At 36.6% G+C, this 17,830-nt stretch overlaps 1 protein-coding gene across 2 annotated transcripts in view; it reads right to left on the bottom strand.

Annotated features, from left to right (window-relative positions):
- LOC120932477 (protocadherin gamma-B2-like) overlaps positions 1-16,774 on the bottom strand; it is a 353,457-nt gene extending 336,683 nt beyond the window's left edge. The window contains exon 1 of one of the 2 annotated variants that reach the window (XM_040344852.1): positions 14,173-16,774. In XM_040344852.1, coding sequence (XP_040200786.1) covers positions 14,173-16,602 — 2,430 coding nt within the window. In that variant the 5' untranslated portion in view covers positions 16,603-16,774. Of the gene's footprint in view, positions 1-2,646; positions 5,226-14,172 lie in introns of those variants that run through there. The other variant, XM_040344858.1, reaches the window with a different exon arrangement.
- Positions 16,775-17,830: the final 1,056 nt, after the last annotated feature.

The raw sequence follows: 17,830 nt of genomic DNA, 5'->3' as shown, positions 1-17,830 counted from the left end.
GTTTACAGGGTCATGGTGGTGCAGATGAGCATGTAAATCCAAGCAGTCCCCAAGGGGGTCATGATATATATATATATCTACTGTCTACCTCTGGCCTGTGGATTGGAGTTCTCCTGACACCATGATAGGAGCTGACCTGACTTCCATCTCCCACACTGTGCCAAATATACAGCTTTCTCTGCCTAGAAACACTAGTCCAGAACATAGCATTTACCCTAAATGTGAATTTTGTGTCACATTTTCCTATCTTCTCACAGTAACAGAGTCTCGTCCTGTCACATATTGTACATATATACTGTATATATACAGTAGATAAAATTGCTTAGAAACAAGTTCTTTAAAACATAGACACATATTAAAGTTTTGCTAAACCCACAACAGTAAATCAATCTGTATATGCAGTAAAGCATGCCTGTCATACTCACTGTGAAACCTAAAGGGTTAATTTTCTGCATTGTGTAAAATGCTGTTTGATCCTGTTTTCTCTGATCCTCCCCTTTTTTTACTGGGGAGGATGCATGTGATCAGCACAGGGCCAATCAGCACTGTCTAGACAGAGGTTCAGGGGCTTGCAGCTGCATAGGGCAGTCAGAGGAGAATGAAAACTTATCCTATAAGCTTTAACTAGTGCTCAGTCAGACACTGCTATAAGTCATAAGACAGCCATATACTGCTGATAAGTAGAAAAGATATTTAGAAGTTTATATTTACAATTTGTTTTTGCATTTACATGTTCTGTGTACAGTGGTAGACCAGATATAGCGAAAGCGGTGTCTTGGGTTTATTAACACTTTAATCAAATAAAATGGAACAAGAAAATAACAAATTAGCCTTAATAACCAACTAATGGAATACATATATTATTTTCCTACAAAGTACTGTAGCAGTTTCAAACATGTTTTAAAGTTTCATTTTACACCTGTAGTATCAAGTGATACTTCTGAGTTTTCTAACCAGCTAAATCATATTAATGTATGTATGAAGAATTTTTAAATGTTTAGAGAATCATATCATTAACAAATAATGTTTATTTCCACAGAAAATATGGAGCTCTGTGGAAAAGGTTTGGTGAAAATGAATTAAAAAAATCAATCACTCTCATGATTTAGTTATCACTGATTACATAAAGACTGTGTAAGGGCCGAGAGGAATTACCAAAGATCAATTCATGTGCCAAACATGTCCCCAAATAAAAGACAGGGTATGATGAATACTTTCATTGTATTCCCCTTCAAAAACTCCAATTAAAGTTATTCAGCAACTCATTGTATGTCCCTTGTTCTTTTTTCTGCAGTAATTCCTGCAGTAAGTGTTGCAAACCCTTATGCAAAAGCAGGGATAGCTCTGAAAGGGTCTGGAATCCAGCCAAAGTTCCAATATGGGATACTTATCCCTCCGGAACCAGGCTTTGGGGAACTGGACAGTGATTTCCCTTTTGGCAAGCATATGTATGGGTTGTTTTTTTACAGATATGACCCATATCATATTGGATGGATGCCGGTCCCTTTCTGAGCTAACCCCAGCATGCTCCCCCTCAGTATGGGCAAAAGGCTGTGTTGTCCCCCTGGTAACTGGATGACACTACCACAAATTTTTAACCTCTTGGCTGTTATTGTTTGTATACTGAAAACTTTGCTCCACGCCCCTGATGAAAGGATATGATCCTGAAATGTGTTGGGTGCTTGTAGGGGACTTCTACTTGGTTGGATCATGTTTTAAAACGGACACTGTACAGCATTGGTCACATATTAAAAAAAATGCTGTTCTATTATGTTAGCAATCTTTAATAATTTTAAACAGTGTGCTCAAAAAAATGTGTACTAAGATTTTAAAATTCTTTCTATTTTTGAGTTTTGACATTTGTAGGCCTAAAAAGTCCATTAGTGGGGTATATGCCTTTCTTTTTTTTCTGCATATTACGGGATGTTGGCCTAACCTTTCACCGACCTATATTAATTTTAAACCTTTTGCATATGGCTGTGAAATAAACAGATTGTAGATAAATATTCAATACAAAATACATATAAAAGATGTAAAGCAATCAAACTTAAGGCAGCCACCCATTCTATTAAACCAAGGTTATACTACCTTAAATCTACTGTAAATTTTAAAAAAAGTTAATAGGCCTATATTCTATTTTCTGCAATGTAAACCAATTGCAACTACATCTTAGGTCTGCACTACAAACCTTCATACAATTAATTAACTGTATGTTGTTAGTGCATAAACTAAAATTGTTACATAGAGTAATAAAAAAAAATGTAAACTAAACAATTACAATATGTACAGTATATGTCTACGTGCTATGCAATCAAAGTTGGGAACATGATATTAATGAAGATTAAATACAAATTAAAGTGAAAAATAATTTGACTAAAAATGTCACACAAAACCTTCATGAAAAATGTCACTGACGAAATTACCCTTACCCTGATCTACATGTGGCCATTGGGAGCCAATTATGTGTGTATGATACATGCTGGAATATTCTTGGAAATTTCTTTTTTGGAAAAATATACTTTCTATATTTTAACTTGGCTTACCATACTATAGTCCATACCATAATTCCTTACGTTATATATCCCATCATAAACATTATACAAACTATAGAAGATTATAAATGGTTAATGTTTACATGTTACTCACCTCACTGCTAGGTGGCAAAGCCTGTTGTAAGCTGTCATTTTGGAGGTCAGAATCATCTGCATCGATAAGATTATCTACAGGAACGCTTTGACCAGATTTCACATAAGTAAAGTCATCCGTTGGGTCTAGAGCCACACACACATTATATGAGTAGGGAAAATGTAATGTTCCATCACTATACATGGAGAGTATTCTGGGATCAACTGGAGGATACAGACTAGCACTTAGAGATCCAAGGTTTGGTGAATGCCTTGTTTCTCTACATTTTGATATAATAACCAATATTACTGTCACAATGAATAAAAATGAAATTAGTGCCAATGCAATAACTAAATATAATTGCAAAGTGGTTTGAGGATCTTCATTGATATGATTGCTGACTTTAGGAACCACTTGCTGAAAGCTATCTGCAACAACAAGGCTTAAGGTGACTGTTGCTGAGAATGAGGGGATCCCATTGTCCTTCACCATCACCACAACCTTATGATTTAACAGATCCTTTGCTTGAAAGACACGTGATATCTTGATTTCCCCAGTGTGTTCATCAATAATAAAATGCGATGTCTCTGACACATGAGTGAAATGATAAGAGAGCCAAGAGTTATGTCCAGAATCTGCATCCACTGCAACAACTTTCGCTATTAGAGAACCTGGTTCAAAAGAAAAAGGAACCATCTCAAAGATAGGTAATCCGCCGATTTCTGGAGATGGGTACAAAATTTTTGGTACATTATCATTCTGATCTACTATATGTATAATTAGTGTTGTACTGCTGTTCAGAGATGGGGATCCACTGTCTTTGGCAGTTATCTCTATTATAAACTCCTTGAACTGCTCATAATCAAATGATTTCTGAGCATAGAGAACTCCAGTTTCCATGTTAATAGATATGAAGGAAGGCACAAGCGGAACATCTGAACTGTTACTTGAAAAGGAATAAAGTATCTTAGCATTGTCTCCACTGTCTGGATCAGATGCTTGTATTTTGTAGATCAAGGCTCCTGGTAAATTGTTCTCTGGCACATAAGCAATGTAAGTAGATTTCATAAAAGATGGTGGATTGTCATTGATATCTGATATGTCCAGGTTGATAGTTCTTCTGCTGGAAAGTGGAGAAGATCCTCCATCAGTAGCTATAATTGTAATATTATAAGATGACTGCTGCTCTCTGTCAATATGAGATCTTGTAGCTATTCTGTAATAATTGTCAGATGATACAATCAAATCAAAAGGTACTGTTTCAATAATTTGAACGTCAACAACACCGTTTTCTCCAGAATCCTGATCATGAATTTCAATTAGAGCTATCATAGTGCCAACTGCAGAATCCTCAGGTATGGGAGTAGATAAGGAACTAATTAATATCTCAGGAGCATTGTCATTGACATCAATGACTTCTATTAATACCTTGCAATGAGTTACATAACCACCTCCATCCTTTGCTTGTACAGAGAGTTCAAAGTTTCTTGCTGTTTCAAAATCTAAAGTTCTCTTTATCTTAATTTCTCCATTACTGGGATAAATATTAAACATGCCTGTGTGATGGATATTACTTGATGTTTTGCTAAATGAATATGTAATCTGTCCATTGATACCTTCATCTTTATCAGTTGCATTTACAGTAATTATAGTGGTATTGATTGGAATACTTTCAATCACACTGGCTTTATACAGTTGCTGAGTACAGACTGGAAAATTGTCATTAGCATCAGTGACAATGATCTTTATTACAGCTGTTCCAGACCTCACAGGATGTCCTCCATCTAATGCTGTTAAAATTAATTCATGCTCTTTAAGTGTCTCTCGATCTAAAGGTTTTTCTAACACAAGTTCAGGAAATTTGCTCCCATCTGGACTGATACTTTCAGTTAGTGTAAAATGCTGATTATCACTGAGCTTGTATGTGTCTATTGAATTAGCACCAGTATCAGGGTCTTCTGCATTCTGTAATGTAAATCTTGTTCCAGGTAGTGCTGATTCATTAATCTCCAAAGAAAATGTATCAGGAGTAAATCTGGGGGAATTATCATTTATATCCTGAATTTCAGTTCTGACCTTAACAATGTTAAAAGGATATTCAACCACAGCATCAAAGGTTAGGAAGCAGGTAGTTTCTGCCCCACACAGTGTCTCTCTGTCTATCCTGTCTTTCACATACAGATTTCCATTGTCTAAATTCACATAAAAATATTTCTCTGCAACACGTGATACAATTCTCAGTTTTCTAGATAAGAGCAGCTTAATATCTAATCCAAGATCATCTGCAATATTGGCTATAACAGAGTCTTTTTTCATCTCTTCTACAATGGAATAATGAATCTGACCAGAGACTGAATGCCATGAGAATAAAAAGCAAAACAATACTTGCCAACTGATTCCCTTTTTTATCTGTGTGTGAAGTTTCCACTCATCCATTCTCAGCATTTAGTATCTAGATTAAAATATCCAGTCCAGTTAGCTATATACTTCACTTGTTTAATCCATCCACGTAGGCAAAATTGAATATTCTGTATTTTGGTGTGTACAGAAAATCCAGAAAATGGCTGTGCCTCTTCTTGCAGATTTGCAGTGTGTGTGAGTGATGAAAATACCAGTGGATCTCCAGCTCTGTATTCTTCTCCTTATTGGTCAAACAGCGGCGCTCTGAGGTGTAAGTGAGGAACTGCAACACTGAAATGTTTCAGTATACAGTGCTATTAAATTTTTCTGTTTTTAATGTTTGCATTGGTACAATGTCAATTATATGGCAATTAACCCAAAGTTCTATATAATATACTTAGATTTGTTTAGATTTGCAAAATATGTCATCACATTAAAGTAAGGCCAGGTAACAATAGCATATTACCATACTGTATATTTCAAAAGCACCATTATTGAAACTAAACTCAAACCAAAACTTTTTTGTTAGATTTTGACAGTGCAAGAAACGTTGGCATTTTTATTTCTGTCTGTTTGCATTGAGGACATTTTTCTTCACTTCCTGTGTGGTTACTAGGAGAGAATGATAATGCATTTAATTTAATAGGTGCACTAAATGAAATAACATCACCTTTCTTTATTAAATATAAGAATGGTAAGATCAGCTGTAAAGTTTCCCTAGCTATATATGTCCCAGTTGAGGAGATTCCTTTTACTTGCTGTGTAGTAACCAGGACAAGAAGTATGATAAAATCTACCTGGACAGTACAGAGACAGTAATACAAACTTGGCAGAGGTTCTTAGCTTTCTCCACTCTATCTGAAAAAGTTTAGGCTGAAGTTAAGCTCTAAAATCAGTTTCTTTTTTAGTCTGAAAATGTAAGACTTGTTACTAGTTTATTCATGATGCGGTTTAGTTTTACACTTTTTAATACTTTCTTATTAGCACATTATCGGACCATCAGGTATGTTTTTCTATTAGAACACTTTTCTGACAATCAGGTATACTTCAATGTACAGCCTATAGGACTGTATTCTAGTACAGTTGGGTAAATGCTTCACAATTTGTAGACTAGTTAATAGGTAATTATAGCAGGAGTTAAACAAAAAGACCATATTTATCAACATATAACATGTACTTTTCCCCCCTGAAAACCAGGGGAAAATCATGTGTGTGTGTTATAGGCCGATTCCTGCTGTCTCTGAGGGAAGAGGAATGCAGAGCGGCGCCGGATTATACACAATTGCGATCTCCTGTGTACCTGACACTCAGTCACGCACAGTCCCGCCTACTGGCTGGCATTGGGCCCCTGTTCTGTGTATCACAGAAGGCGAGACTGTGTGTGACTGATCACTGGGTACACAGGAGATTGTGGCACTGTGTAATTCGACACCAGCGAGGCTGCAGATGGGCAATGTGCAGGCTGCATTAATTTGCAATTGTGAGGCTGCAGATGGGCAAAGTGCAGGTTGAATTTATTTGCAATGGTAAAGCTGCAGATGGGCAATGGAGAGGCTACTGATGGGCACTGTGCAGGCTGCATTTATTTGCAATGGTGAAGCTGCATTATTGGGCAATGTGCAGGCTGCATTAATTTGCAATGGTGAGGCTGCATTGATGGGCAATGGAGAGGCTGATGATGGGCACTGTGCAGGCTGCATTAGATGGCAATGGTGAGGATGCAGATGGGCAATGGCAAGGCTCCAGATGGGCACTAGTGAGGCTGAATTGATGGGCACTGATGAGGCTGCGTGATCTCCAGATCTGCATGCTTCTCCTCATTGGTCAAACAGCGGCGCTCTGAGGTGATACTAAGGAACTGCAGCAATGAACATTTTCATTTAAAGAATTGTGTTTTAAATGCAGTTGTACATTTCTTTGCTCTTGATTAGATTTAAACTGGGTAGTCTGTAGATTATGATTAGAAGCAGGTTTTTTTTAAGTTTAGAGCAAACAAAAACAAATTTTTCCTAATGTGATTTGCTGAAGCTAACACATACCCTTTTAATCATTTTAAATTAGATCAACTTTAAAATGTCATTGCTTGAGAAGGTCTCAGTGTTGTAAATAATTGTCAATATAGACAAACCATAGTTTTTAACTTTATTTTCAAAGTATTTTAAAAGCTTTTAAATAAGTATGAATGTGAAAAATGTAGCACCAAAAATATTGTTGCGCAAACAAATTTCTTCCAGATTGAACTTTAATAGGACTCTTCCTTCACCATTGTATGTACATCAAATGAATATCAATTAAACTTTCATCATCCATCAGCGTGAAAATTCACCAGAATAAATGGCTGCATGAATTACAGGCAGCAAAATTACATAACAGGATTCCCCCTTAAAACTATGTAGGATTCCCCTTTAAAATTGCTCCAGCCTCTCTCCAGCTCTTCTTGCCATTTGGCTGCCCCTCATTGATATCAGATTGCTGTATAGACAAAGCTCACACACCAGAGCAAAAAAAATGGAGACTATAGTGTAGGATTTAAATCACTTGTAAGTTTATTAAATACACACACATTTACATTTTCTAGCACTGACTTTCATTACTTTAGTGTTAAAATGAATATGCCATGCTCTTTTATATTCTCAAATCTGGAGATCTTAGCAACTAGAGAGCTAGAAAACATTACATTCTGCAACACAATTACTTAAAAGCAACACATTTGATTCACTAGTTTGTTACATGTCTACAGTACATATTGTTTGCCATTTAAAGACTTTTTCCATAAAATTAAAACTTTGGTTAATCTATTGGACAATTAATAACACCACTGAGACCTTTTCAAACAAAGACATTTTACAGTTGCTCTACTATTAAAGGTAACTCTTCAAGTGGATTAAGAGGGCAGCTTCAGCAGATCACATTAGTAAAAAATACTTTTTGTTTGATCTAAACAGAAGAAAACTGCTTTCAAGCTGACACTTTCTACTCATGATCTACAGACTAGGCAAGACTTTTCAAGAGGATCAGAAAAGCAAAGCTTGGAGTTGTAGAACTAATTAGGGAGCAGAGCTTACATCTATATTAATCAAATAAGTAAATGTATATACATATATACAGGGCATTTTTTCTGCCGGAACACCATTACGGCACCTCCGCCAGAGCACTCCCAAGTCCAAATCTGTGTAGTATGCTGTGCTGCCACCTGTAATAAAGCACTGACAGCCGTGGAGGGATCAAACATAAAGGCACCTCCACCAGAGCACTCCCTGCCGCTGAGGCACCTCCGCCATTGCACTCCCCACCACTGAGGCATCTTCTTTAGAGCACTCCCTGCTGCTGAGGGATCAAATGGCTGCAGCCTATAAGAGCAAATGGCAGAGCGATCTGCACTCCGCTCCACCTCTCAATAGAGACCGGCCAGAAGCTTGTTTTTATCTGTGAGAGCCTGTCCTCCTCCTCACTAGTCTCCTGTTAACTGTTGTGTGCTGGAAACTGTGGTAAAAAAGAATTTCTGGTGGTGACAATGCTGCTGAATCTGGCTGTGCTGTGCCTGCTAAGAGACTGTCTCTTGCTGGACTGGGCTGTGGCTGTCTCTTACTGGGCTGTGGCTGTCTCTTGCTGGACTGTGCCATCTCTTGCTGGACTAGGCCATATCTTGCTGGACTGGACTGTCTCTTTCTAGACTGGGCTGTCTCTTTGCTGGACTGGTCTGTGGCTGTCTCTTTGCTGGACTGGGCCATGGCTGTCTCTTTGCTGGATATTTGGGAATGTCTCTTTGCTCAATATATGGGGGCTGTCTATTGTTGCTGGATATGAGGGGGTATCTGGAGTAATTTATTCTTGCTTTAGTGGGTCTATTATTGCTTTTACTGCAGAAACAAACTCACAGGGCGCATGCACATGGGCGCTTAGAGCTGTACAGTAGGGATGAGCTCATGTATGTTTGAATACATGTCCAAACTATATGACAAAAATGCTGAAATAGTCTGGAAGTGTCTCTTACTTTGGTAAGTGCTGGATATTTCAAATTTTCTGCACATTTTACTGCATTGCTTTTTATTAACAAATGACGTACAAATTACTTGTATAGGCCCCCAAATTTTCCTTGGCTCCCTGTAAATCCCTTGATTCCCTAAAGTGTCCGTTTAAGGGGGAGGGGGGTTCTAGGGGCTGGGGCATGGCCTAGGAGGGAGATAAGTTCCTGAACCTTTTCTCATATATATATATATATATATATATATATATATATATATATATATATATATATATACACTGCAAAAAAATTAAACCGCAAAGGTGATCAAATACCACCAAAACAAAGCTCTATTTGTGGGAAAAAAAGGACGTCAATTTTGTTTGGGAGCCACGGCGCAATTGTCAGTTAAAGTGATGCAGTGCCGAATCGCAAAAAGTGCTGTGGTCTTTGGGCAGCTAAATGGTCCGGGGCTGAAGTGGTTAATATATGTATATATTTTCAGAGAATCCTAAAATTCACAAATAAGGTATAATTCTATATAGCACAGATGGAGCTCTGTGGAAAAGGGTTGGTGAAAATGAATTAAAGAATAAATGAGGTTGATTTACTAAAGGCAAATAGACAGTTGCACTAATTCCCCTCCAGAGCTTAATAAATGTGGTAAAACTCTGCTAAATTCCATCATCCAATCAGGTGCAAGCAAAAACGCTTTATATTTTTTATTTTCCTTGCACCTGATTGGGTATTCTTTGCACAGTGAAGCTTCAACACATTCACTAAGCTCTGAGGAAAATGAGTAAACACTACACTTACAGAGTGCATAGTTGTTTTACCTTAAGGCTCCTTTCATTCATATTAGTATGACTTCAAGTCGTTCCGACTTCAAAGTAGTCCCTGTACTACTTTGGACCGATTTTGATGCCACTTACACAGGCATTCCCTGAAATTGCGGAAAAATCGCTGCACGTTAGCGCCCACAAAATCGCGATAAAATCGCATTACTTTGAAGTAGTGAGAAAGGGGACTTTCAACCCCAACAACTCCAATAATTTAGTTTTCACTGATGACATAAAAAATGCAGGTGCCAAATCTGTGCCAAAAGAAAAAAAACAAGGTATCCTATTTTCATTGTATCCCCCTGTTTCTTTGTGATGCTGATACATTCCAGTGTGATAATATACAGTTTGTGGAGTGCTTGTACAATATGCAGTAAACAAAAAAAAAGGAATTCCAATCAAAAATCACCTTTAAAATTATATAAAAACACATCATCATATCAAATTCCCCTTGTTCTTTAATAGGATCGCAGGTGGTATGAACTCCAGACATTCAATAATAAAACAATTTACACCACTTGGATTGAAAATGGCTGCAGCCTTATTTATTGGTTTTTACAAAATATATAAAACTCATATCTGTTTCCTCTTTAAAACCTGAAATACTTTAAAACCGTTAAAGGAAAAAATAAAAAAAACCAGCCCAGCTAAGGCTCAAGCTGTACGATACATTTATCAACAGCTCAATTATCTCTCCCCTTTCAAACTAAAAGGGACACACCACATAAAAAGGCCACAACATGGGGGGATGGGGAGCTCCTCCAGATCTTCTGGTGACTGTCAAGAAATCTCCTCAGCTACCCCTTTAAATAGGGGCTCAGCCTGCTTCTCATAGCTTCCAAAGGGTCAGCTGGCCTTTCCTGACCTATCACAGCTGACCCATATGATTCCAAAAGGTTCTTTAACCACATGACCTCTCTGACCTATCACAAGTCCCCCCTTGAACTTGATACCCCAGTATTAATTTTCTCAACTTCTATCCTTACAGAGTCTGTTGTGAATGTTTAAGTGTACTTGTTACATATTTTAATGTTTCCTAGGCTGGATTCACCTTTAAAAATGCCTTATACAGTCCAAAGTCTCTGTGCAAAGAGAACACCCATTTGAAAATCTTCTGTTTTTGTGTTAGATAATGAATACATAATTTAGCATTGAAGAACCATATGTACAGTATGTATATTGTCAGGGCAATAAGTAACAACAAAGTCCCTGAATATGGTATTTTAAAGGTGCCCAATGATACAATGCATATACAGTACTGTTAAAATTTCATCAGTTTATTCCATTCATAATAACATTAAAACATGTGGGGTACTTCGCCCAGCATAGCTTCTTTTATATTTATACACAGTAATATAATCTATAGAATTGTTTTCAATAGAGATTTTTACTAGTATGTTTCACAGCATATCATTACTCTTCCCACCCTACTCAATACCACTTGACTGCTTTATTATTGCTAAAACTTGATGGTATAACAGCTCAGAATGGCTCTGGTAAGGGGGAATTAAAATATTTTGTTACAATGCATTTCATGGGTCCTAAATACCCACTTCTTCAGATACTAATGCCAATATAAGTATCAGGAGCCTGGGGACCACCAACCACACCAGACCTCTACCTGGGAGGAGGACCAACTCATCATACATAAGAGGCCTCAATAGTATACACTTAAAAAAGGGGAAAATAAAAGAAAGGGAGGCAGAAACACTATTGCTCAATCTAATATTCCTCCTATGTTAGTTTTCACCTGACCGTGAATGCTTCCTGCAAGGCAGGACCCTCTAGGGCGATGTCACACCTATCATTATGCAAAGAAAGATCTCCAAATAGGCATACCTTCAGGGTTGATAGAGTGAAGAATGCATGGTGAGAAGCAACAGTTTTTCCAAGAGCCAACTACAAATGCCCATGCTTACTAAATTACGTGCAGATCATAAGTAAATAGCTTAGTAGAGATACCATTCAAACAACAAAACGAAAAGTAAAAATTAAAAAAATTTAAAAAAATTAAAAATAAAAGAAGGAAAGACCCAAGACACAGGTGGGATGATTAAATAGACTATGTAGAGTTTTAGGTCCTCAAAAATCAACAAAAATAATCAGGAAAAAAATATATAATGTGAAGAAAAAGCACTCAGAGTTATATTACTGTACTTATATACCCTTACCCAAAGTTTAAAACCATTTAAAAGTAATATTTGTGATGCCTCCTTATAGGAACCATTGTGGAGTGGTGTACACGCTAAAGCAATATATGACCAATATTTCCTATGCACCTGATAATTTCATATAAGTCCATCGTATCGAATATATTTCAAGTCCAAACAGTTTCCAATAATACTGTAAAAATGTGGCTATCAAAATTATACCATATTCATGAAATCCAATGCTATACCACATAGTGGTTACTCATTAGTTTATTCTAGGTAAAGTATGATAACAACACTTTAGCAGACAGAGAAAATTACAATTAGTGCAGCTAGAGAAAAAGCAGCAACGTTAAAGTATATATAAGCCCACACCTTGTAAAACAACCCATTCAATTTAAAATAGATATGAAAGGCAAAACATTTGTGTCTAGATATAAAATACATTATAAATACCCTTTTCTACTTTTTTAGTGATCACATATTCTCTGTTCTCAGCTGCATAAGCAGCTCAGAGATATGAGGGAGGAGAAACAGCAGCACACTGAACTTCCCAATGAACGTCTGTGCAGGGGGAGCATGCCAGCACAAATCTATTCATTGGAGCAGAGTAGGCCAGAGAACTGACCATGCTGTGTTCTCATTCCTAGTGTGGTCAGTTTTTAGTAGGACATCAGAGTGACTAGCAGGAACATCAGGTATTTCACGCAAGGGAAGCAATACAAAGTAAACAGCATGTTCAGCAAGTATGTGGCACAATAGTCAGCTTGATATATTTCACCCCATAAATGGACCTCTTATCCTAGAAGTTATGCTCTTTTCTGTGTATAGTTCTTATCAAATCCGTTAATGATCATGTAGCAAAAACAATGTATACACATTAGATATTGATCAGGACTCAGGAGATGTGGCCGAGACAACACTGCTAGCTGCCATGATGTGTTTTATTGCAGTTGCTGGCAACTTACTAAATTGGACATGATATTGCTATAGGCAATGGCAAGTAGCCTTGCCTTTGCCATTGTAAGTGATGTTAATGCTAATGCTAATGAATCACAACAAGTATTTCAACTGTTATTCAACATTTAACACTCTCCCCACACAGGGGCCTAAGGGCTCACAAAACTGGCAAAATTAACAGAACCATTCAAGGTCAATTGAATATGGGCTTTTGTTGATTTTGAAACTCTAATGCAGTATACTCTTTTTTTCTTAACACTAACACACATAATCATACTCATATACATGTGCTTGCTCTAACAAGTGCAGGCTTAAATTAGTATTTTATTGGATCTTCCTACTCCGCGCTCAGGATAAAGTGACAGTGCAATCCAAGTGGATTCTATGAATTTTGGATTATTGATTTTACTAAGGATTTCTCACAATTATATTGCATGAGAACATGTAGGAGATTGGAGGGTATATATCAAATTTATATGAACTTTATTTTAAAAAAAAATTCATGTAAATTAATAAGTTGGCACTTTATGATTGTATGGTTTATTGATTATGAGTTTTAATGTTTCGGAGCACGAATTATTTATGGCACAGCACTGCAATCAATTCTATTTTTGGATTGTGTTATAGCGATTGAATACATTTTTTGCTACCAATGGTTAAACTTTGAACTGAACCAAATATAAGGTAGACAAACATTTGCAACTTTCCTTCACATCTTTTCACATCTTTTTAAAGCCATTTTCAGACATGAGTTGCCATACAGACATCCTAGTTGTTATTTGTACTCCAAATTCCACTTATACTGTAAGTACAGTATTCAAGATCTGTGAAAACCTTTTGATTAGCAGGCACAGCATTTTACAAAGCCATAACACACTACCAAAAAAGTAGATCATCCAAAATATAGGTTTGTTAAAATGCCAACGGGCAGCTCACATGTAAATGAGAAAAGGCAGGAATATCTTTATAATCTGCAGTATCATAGTGAACACAAGATCTGGTCTCCCAATGTTGCTGATGAACCTGCTCAACACCTGAGAGACAGCAGAGGATCATGACTGGGATTGACAGGGCCAGTGCGGAATGCATCGTGATGAAACCATTTAAGCTGTAAAGCTGTAAGTTTTGCTGTTAAACTAATATTATTGACCATTTGGTACTAAGGTGTAATGTGTTGATAATTTTGCTATTTAATGTTGTATTGCAGTGCAAAACATATTTAAATGTCACTTACTTCAATCAAAGCACTAGATTTTACAGCCTGATTTGAGCTTTCACTTCCAAACACTGAGACATCAGCATCAATAAGATTCTCTACAGGGACATGTTGGTCAGATTTTACATAAGTGAGGTCATTTTCAGCTGAATCCAAAGCCACACAAACGTTGTACGATAAGGGAAAGGGTAATGTTCCATCACTGTACATGGACAGCATTCTGGGATCAACTGGAGGATATAGACTTGTACCTAGTGATCCAAAAGTTGATGTATCTCTTGATCCTCTGCATCTTGATACAATGGCCAGCATTACTGTCATAATAAATAAAAAGGAAATAAGAGCTAAAGCAATTACTAAATACAACTGCAAACTGGTTTGGGGATCTTCATTAATTTGATTGTAAACTTTAGGAACCACCTGATGGAAACTGTCTGCAACAATAAGGCTTAGGGTGACAGTAGTTGAGAGAGAGGGAATCCCATTGTCCTTCACCATCACAACAATTTTGTGATTCATCACATCCTTTTCTTGAAAAACACGTAATGTCCTAATTTCCCCAGTGCTTGCACTAATAATAAAATGAGATGGCTCTTGTAATTGTATGAAATGATAAGACAGCCAAGAATTATGTCCCGAATCTGCATCTACTGCCACCACCTTTGTTATTAAAGTCCCTGGTTCAGAGGAAAAAGGGACCATCTCAAACACAAACTGGCCACCATTTTCTGGCGATGGATATACAATTTTTGGTGCATTATCATTCTGGTCCACTATACGAATGGTAAATGTGGCATTGCCACTCAAAGATGGATATCCACTGTCTTTAGCAGTAACTTGTATTTGAAACTCTTTGTCTTGCTCATAGTCAAATCTTTTTTGTGCATAAAGAACACCAGTCTCTGTATTGATTGTTAGATAAGATGACACTGGGTGACTTGTGGTGTTCATACTGAAGACTGAATAAGTAATTTTGGCATTTTCTCCACTATCAAGATCTAATGCTCGTATGCTATATATTGAGGCTCCTGGCAAATTGTTCTCTGGCACATAAGCAACATAGGAGGTTTTCTTAAATTCTGGTGGGTTGTCATTAATATCTGAGATGTCCAATTTGATGATTCTTCTGCTGGAAAGTGGAGGAGATCCTTTGTCAGTCGCTATTATTGTGATATTATAGGATGACTGCTGTTCTCTGTCCATTGGAATCCTTGTAGCTATTCTATAATAACTGTCAGATGTCAATATTAAATCAAAGGGCACTGGTTCTAGTATTTGACAGTAAACTTCTCCATTGTCCCCCGAATCCTGATCATGTATTTTAATGAGAGCTATCATAGTGCCAATTGCAGAATCCTCAGGTATTGGAGTGGATAATGAGTTAATTATTATTGTTGGCTCATTGTCATTAACATCAATTATTTCTATTAATACTTTGCAGTGATTAACAAAACCTCCTCCATCCTTAGCTTGCACAGAGAGTTCATACTTTCTTGTTTCTTCAAAATCTAAATGTCTGTTTACTTTAATGTCACCATTTGTGGGGTGAATGGTGAACATACCTGCATGATGGACATTTCCTAATGTTTTGATAAATGAATATGTGATCTGTGCATTGACACCTTCATCTCTATCAGATGCAGCTACTGTAATTACTGTAGTATTGGGTAGAATATTTTCACTTAAACTGACTTTGTACATCTCTTTTAGAAATACTGGGAAATTATCATTGGCATCGGTAACAAAAACTTTAATTAGAGTACTACCAGATCTCACAGGATTTCCCCCATCTAAGGCTGTTAGAGTTAATGTATGAATATTCTGTGCCTCTCGGTCTAAAGATTTCTCCAACACAATCTCTGGATATTTGGTTCCATCTGGTCTGGCTTTCTCATTCACTGTAAAATACTGATTGTCACTCAGCTGGTAGGTCTGCACAGAATTAATACCAATATCTGGATCTTCTGGACTTTGTAAAACAAATCCAGTTCCAACTGAAGATGATTCTGTAATTTGTAAATCAGATATCTCATGAAAAAAGCTGGGAGAATTGTCATTTATATCTTGAATTTCTATTTTAACTTTAATAATATTGAATGGATATTCAACAACAGCATCAAAGGTTAGGAAACAGGTAGGTGCAGCCCCACACAATGTCTCCCTGTCTATCCTGTCCTTCACATAAAGATTTCCATTATCTAGATTCACATAAAAATATTTTTCTGAAACATGTGATACAATTCTCAGTTTTCTAGATGAAAGCTGATTAATATCTATTCCAAGATCCTTTGCAATATTTGTTATAACAGAGTCTTTTCTCATCTCTTCTAAAATGGAATAATGAATCTGACCAGAGACTGAATGACACAGCCACGAAAATAGGAAAAATAAATGTACTTGCCATTTGGATCCTTTGTATGCCTGTGTATGAGGTTTCATTTCAGTCATTCTCAGACCTTTTAATGTCAAATATTTATAATCCAGCCAAAAAAGAACAAATATGATGACAAAGACACTTGCTTATTAGGAAAAAGTGAAACTTGCTTATGAAGAAAAATAGCAAATAGTATCCATCTGACTGTGCAGCAGATTCTCTAAACATGATTGTGTCTCCTGTTCTTGTAGATCTGCAGAATATGGAATGTATAAAAACATCAGTGGATCTCAGTTTCTGAAATCTTCTCCATCCTGGTCAAACAGTGGCGCTCAGAGGTAAAACCAAGGAACAGCAGCTTTAAAATGTATTTTTAAAATATTCAACTTCCTCCTTGTCAATTATTTTGCATACAATATAAGCACCATACTGAAATTTGGTTTGTGTTGAGGTGACAAAGAAAATTTCTGTATGCATTGACAATGGATGAAAATATATTTTTAAACCTTTATACATTTAAAAGAAATAATGTAGTTACATGAAAATTAATTGAAGGTCAGCTAAATTAATAAGGGGGGTAGCGAACCTTAGCTATGGAGATTGCATAAATTACAGTTATTCACTCTGGAGAAGAGGCACTTAAGAGAGGCTATGACTAAAATGTACAGATATATAAATGACTTAACTGTGATAAACTGCTTACTCTGTTCCTGAAGAGGACATGCATTCACAAATTGAGGATAGAAGAAAGGAGGTTTAACGTTAGAGCCTGATAGAGCAGTACAAATGCCCTCTACCAGGAAGGGGTACTAGCTCAGAATGTCAACACTTTCAAAAAACCTTTTAGATGTCTTACTCAGGTCGCAGAATATATAGAGAATACAAATGTCACGCACCTACCCACATATAGGTTGAACTTAATGGACTTGTGCCTTTTTTCAATCTTTTAAACTATGTAGATATGAACTTCTTAATCACACAGCACTATATAACATTGTATTTTATTGCTACTATTGTTATTAGGAAAAAACATATGTTCATACAATTTATGAATCACCTAATATCCATTTTTACTACTACTAGCTTACAATCATTTGTCCTTGCATACTTGTTTATTAGTCATACGTCTGATTTTAAAGATACAATTACCCAGCACTTCTACAAGCATGTGTTATTGATACAGTATGTATACCTTTAATTGCATTATTTGTGTTATTGTAACCTATGACATTCATTCCTTAGTGTCACTGCCCAAAACATAGAAATTTACTGTTCCAAATATATCAACCATAAAAATAACTA

The sequence above is a fragment of the Rana temporaria genome, chromosome 3 (assembly GCF_905171775.1).
Source record: "Rana temporaria chromosome 3, aRanTem1.1, whole genome shotgun sequence".
Classification (NCBI taxonomy): Eukaryota; Metazoa; Chordata; class Amphibia; order Anura; family Ranidae; genus Rana; species Rana temporaria.
The sequence above is the reverse complement of the archived record's forward strand: the minus strand, read 5'-3'. Positions and strand labels throughout refer to the sequence as shown.